General features: G+C 33.5%; 2 protein-coding genes across 7 annotated transcripts in view; one reads left to right on the top strand and one right to left on the bottom strand.

Annotated features, from left to right (window-relative positions):
- The window catches only part of LOC106869129 (uncharacterized), a 36,034-nt gene that overhangs the window by 14,314 nt on the left and 16,793 nt on the right, over window positions 1–4,927 (bottom strand). For 2 of the 6 annotated variants that reach the window (XM_014914694.2, XM_014914696.2), the window contains exon 2: window positions 588–720. The exons of 3 other annotated variants lie outside the window; for them this stretch is intronic. In XM_014914694.2, coding sequence (XP_014770180.1) covers window positions 588–720 — 133 coding nt within the window. Of the gene's footprint in view, window positions 1–587; window positions 733–4,927 lie in introns of all 6 variants that reach the window. One more of the 6 variants, XM_052968351.1, reaches the window with a different exon arrangement.
- LOC106869128 (probable E3 ubiquitin-protein ligase HERC4) overlaps window positions 3,200–4,927 on the top strand; it is a 99,900-nt gene continuing 98,172 nt past the window's right edge. The window contains exon 1 of the mRNA XM_014914692.2: window positions 3,200–3,636. The gene's annotated coding sequence lies outside the window, so the exon portion shown is untranslated. The remainder of the gene's footprint in view (window positions 3,637–4,927) is intronic.

The following is a 4,927-nucleotide window of genomic DNA, read 5'->3' as shown; positions in this document are numbered from 1 at the left end:
GTGGGGTCATTTCCAAGTCAAAATATCAATTAATGTTTTGTTTTGTTTGTTTTTCTTTCCCTTTACTGCATTACAGAAGCAAATGTTCTTTCGCATCATCTATTTGACAAATGGAACATTTATAAACAAAAGTAGGCAAAATTGTTAAATATATACATAAACAACGATATCCAGAACAAAACAGTAGGGATTACACAGAAACATGTTGGATTCCCCAAATGTCTACAAAAATTCTAAGCTTATAAAATACACGCAAACCTCAATTTACGTAATTTTGAGTTACATCTTTTTCGACATCATTTTTTAAAGAAGTCAACGGAAAAATTACACTTCAACTTAAGTCGATTTATTTGACCTTACGTCGGTCTCAGCAAACATATTAAAAGCATAAAAATAAAAACAACTAAAACCCATACTGAAACGGAAAGGTAAATACAAGATGTGTGAAAATAGGAAAAACTAAGTGAATATAATTTTTGAAATGTTTTTTCATGTTACATTTTTGTTTTTGTTTTTTAGTTAAGTCGCTTGTCTTTCAGATATATGTTGAGGTACGCCTGTATACTATAAAATGGTAATTGACTCACTTTAACTTTTCTCGGCAAGGATCTGTGTAAAATGATTCAATTGTAAATTGGGCGAATGTAATATGTCGTTTCTCTGTGGGCCTTTCCCGTTTTGTACCGGAGGTGGACTTAACCAATGAGCGCAATTGGCAAACTGAAAACAAAACTGAAAGCATTCTATATTTTGCATATTTCGTATGGATGGGGGAAGTGTCTGAGCTACATTATTAAAATTAGATCTAAATCAGGAGCTTGGGGTTACATTATAAAAGAGCTAGAGCGAAATATATACACATAAAAGCCTCATTTTGTAACTCTGCGAAAACCTCTGGTTAGTCTCGATTTTTCTAGATTAATAGGTAATTTCTAAGTTTTGTTTATATAAACAAACGAAAGATAGCCAACTTGTAGAAAACATGAATCTTTTTATATTAATATATTGTATATTATCTCGTAACAGAATAAAGTTTATACTTTCTTTTTTTTTTTTTGTTTAATACAGAACGACTGGCGGTTTATGTAGTCAATAATAAATCTGAAATATATAAGATTTTCTCTTTAACAAACTATCTTAAGAGCAGACTGGCTACCTTTACGTGTTGTTATCTGATCACTAAACCACTACTTTGACGTTGGTCGATGCTTAATAAAGTTCGATTTATCGTTCAGTATGTTTAAAATTACTACCCACCCCTTTTAATGCAAATGGCTGGTTTGATTAACAGTGGTCGATATCCTGATAGAATTTTGAGTACTTTTCAGTAGCTTAAATAACTATCAAATAAAAAAATATATAAATAATAATAGTGTCTAAATGGGTGCAGTTATATATATCAAACACTTATTAAGCGGCAATTGTTCATTTGATAAGTGACGAAAAGTCAGGAAAGTGATCAAGAAACACAAAAACTTCTGTAATTTCACATACAAGTGATTAAATCATGTAAGTTGTGTAATCATCAGACATGTCAGATATTGGTTTCAATTTTTGGCAGAAGGCCAGCAATTTAAGTGGAGGGGTTAAGTCGATTACATCGACCTCAGTGCTCAACAGATACTTGTTTTATCGACCCAAAAAGGATGGAAAGCAAAGTTGACCTCGGCGGAATTTGAATTCAGAACGTAAAGACGGATGAAATGCCATTAAACATTTTGCCGAGCGTGCTAACAATTCTGCTAGCTCGCCACCTTAGACATGTCATATACTGTTAGTTAATTAGCAACTGTGTTTTAAACAATGGCACTTAGGGAGCTAGACAAACATTCACAGGAGGAATATTGGATGGAGTAGCTACCCTTTAGGATCAAGGATGGCTCCAATTAAGGGTTATGATTAGGGAAGCTATGCGCATTTCCTTTGCCTTTGTGATAATGCTACTGTGCCAGTCTTTGAGTAGGACACATTCCTGCATAACTTGATTGATTATCCAGGTGATAATATTTTCAACTCACCAGATATTTTGAGCACTTCTGCAACTGTCTCTTTTGGTGTCCTTCACTTTATCTACCTTGCTACTTTCAACTTGAATTGCCAGTCCTTCTGTAGCGTCAGTATAATGTATACCCTCTTTATCACATGCATTCTCCACAGTCAAGTCTCTCATAATAGAACTTCCATGCCAGTTTTTCGTTCTACATATTTGTTGGCATTCCAGATACGTTTCTTATCAATGACGTCTCTGTTCTCTTTCACCCACTACCTCGCAGTTCTGAGCACTTCATGCTTCTGATTTTTATGTTGCATGACATGCACAAATCTTTTCCTTTCTGCCCACCCTTAGCCTAAGATATCAGTTGCCTAGCTGCTTAGCCATTTGATAATGCTCCCCTACCATCTTTCTTACCTTCCAGTTTTTCAAATTTGTCTTTAGCCTTTACTGCCCTATCAACTGTATCATTTCATCAGCACATTACCTTAAGCAAGTTATTGCATTGAAATTTCCAGTTGTCATCTATGCTACAGATGCCTACATCTTTCTCCTAACAGTCATCAAATGTGTCAAAATTTCTCTAAACCTATTCCCAACTGCAGGATCTTTTAGTTCCTCATTTAATCTCACCGTGTAGTACCTCAAATAATATCTTGTTACTTTCACTTAAAAGTAGAATATGGTACGTAGAAACTCAGTGAACTATACACACACATATTTCTGAAAGTGTATTTATCATGGTGTATCCGAAAATTGCAGATCAATGGACAAAGATTGATAGAATGCATACTAGGATCAATATAAGCAACAACAACAACAAAAAAACCCTCTTGGACACTACCCCAGCATGACTGCAATACAAAGAATGGAATCAGTAAAATAAAATCGTTTGGTGGATATCAGAAATCCATTTATAAGTAAATATTAAAACTGTCGTTTATTTTTGTAGGTGGTGGGGTGGGGGAACTTTTTATTCAGAAAACTTACGATGCATAAAACCAATGAAACCACAGCTTTGGGTGCACTAGATAATTTCCGACTCTATTTTATAGGAACACTTACATATATTCACACACACACAAACGTCTGTGTGTGTGCGCGCGAGAAGAAATGAATATTAATTTTTTCATTTTAGACAGTCAAACCGAAAGAATGCTTACATCACGTAGAGCTGAACAAAAATAACGCGGCGCTTTCACTTTACCCAGTAGCTTTTTGTTTTGCAAAAACTTTTATGCAGTATGTTTCAATTTCCAACCATTGCCTTTTTTTTTATCAATCCCAAAGGAATGAAAAGCATAGTCGAATCCGAGATGATACTGCATAGCATTTGCCCACCATCCTAAGGATTCTACCTATCCACCACTGTCAATATCGAGCAGACAACTATTTTAAAGACGAGCGGTTAGCTAGTCTTGGAAATAATATCGTACAGTTTGAAGTTAATAAGTCAATCATTTGTTATTTGGTAACTAACCGCATCAGTCACGTGATACGGTTTTCGAATTCCACAGACTTTAAGTTGTAATTTTCGAATTTTTGGTAGAAATCTATGCAAAGTATTGCAACTCCTTCATCTTGTGATAAAATAGAAGATGATCTTGAATTTCTCGGAGAATTAATAACGTTAATAATAAAAGGTATTTATATAAATTTTCTTAATCATATTAATTATGTATAACAAAATTTCCGGTAAAATTCAAATATGATATTTGGATTTCTGTTCAGGTTTCCCGATGAAATTTCTGGACGTGACATCACACCAAAAAAACTTCATTGTCTTTAAAATAACCTTAGTAAATTCCGTTTCGTTTGAGAAACTAAATTTATCGCTTTCATTGATCATCTTTTTCTGGAAATGCATTCAATATCAGAACTCTAGTTCATTTTTTCCATCAAGCTAATCACGTCTGAATTTTAATGGCTTTATTTTCCTCGAATAAGTGTTAATTCCAGAAGTGAGAGTAACATGTCACCTCTTAGTATATTTATTTCTATGACTCTCCCCTACTTGTTTCAACGAACGAAAACTTTCGCTACGAAACTAGGGCCGTGAAAATAGAATGTTTTTTTTTTTTCATTTAAAATACTTCGCTAAGTAAATCATCGATCTGACTAGAGATGTAGCTAACTAACCCTCCATTTATCTAATACTATCAGCCTATTGTAGAATACTCTAGCAAATTAATGAAAACAAATTCACACACACACACACACACATATATATATATATATATATATACACATACAGAGAGCGGGGGGAATGAATAATTTCTGATTTTTTTCATAACTATTTCTACAAGCTCGAAATCATTATATTGCATCATCATTGGGGTTAAAAGTCAGTCAGCATAGTTGTTAAAGTTGAGAGTTTGAAACATAGTCAGATGGCAGGTACTTTTTCAAGAAATTTTTCCTCAACTTGACCCGATTGCAATTGAAGTTGTTAATAAAATATCTGGATAATTTTTGATGTTTAACAATCAATATCCTTTTCTCTGTTGGATTCCAAGTCAATCTTTTCCCACTGTAATGTTTCATTTAATAACTCTCAAAAAAATGTTGTCTAAATTGGGGCAGAATGAGTAATGATTAATGTTAATAATTTCTTCCCTTTAAATGCATGGTGCGTAAATATATCAAGAAAAGAGTCATTCCGGTAGATCTCGAAGAAGCTACAGAGAATATTTTATGCCGAGTTTTTAGATTTCGTGGAGTTTCGTTAATTTCATCTCTTTCATTTGACATAAATATTTTTAATTTTTGTTGCATTTCTGATCTTAATGATGTTTAGGGATGGATATTGATGTGTATGAGTCTTTTTTTCAAATGTAATTCTGAAGAATTGAAGAGAGATTTACCTTATTATGCCTTACTCATTTTGCCCCAGCTAAACTTGTCTTTTATATGCTCAAAGAGAACGGCGGTATT

The sequence above is a fragment of the Octopus bimaculoides genome, chromosome 5 (assembly GCF_001194135.2).
Source record: "Octopus bimaculoides isolate UCB-OBI-ISO-001 chromosome 5, ASM119413v2, whole genome shotgun sequence".
In the NCBI taxonomy this organism is placed as follows: domain Eukaryota; kingdom Metazoa; phylum Mollusca; class Cephalopoda; order Octopoda; family Octopodidae; genus Octopus; species Octopus bimaculoides.
Note: the sequence above shows the minus strand (reverse complement) of the source record. Positions and strands in the feature narration are given on the sequence as shown.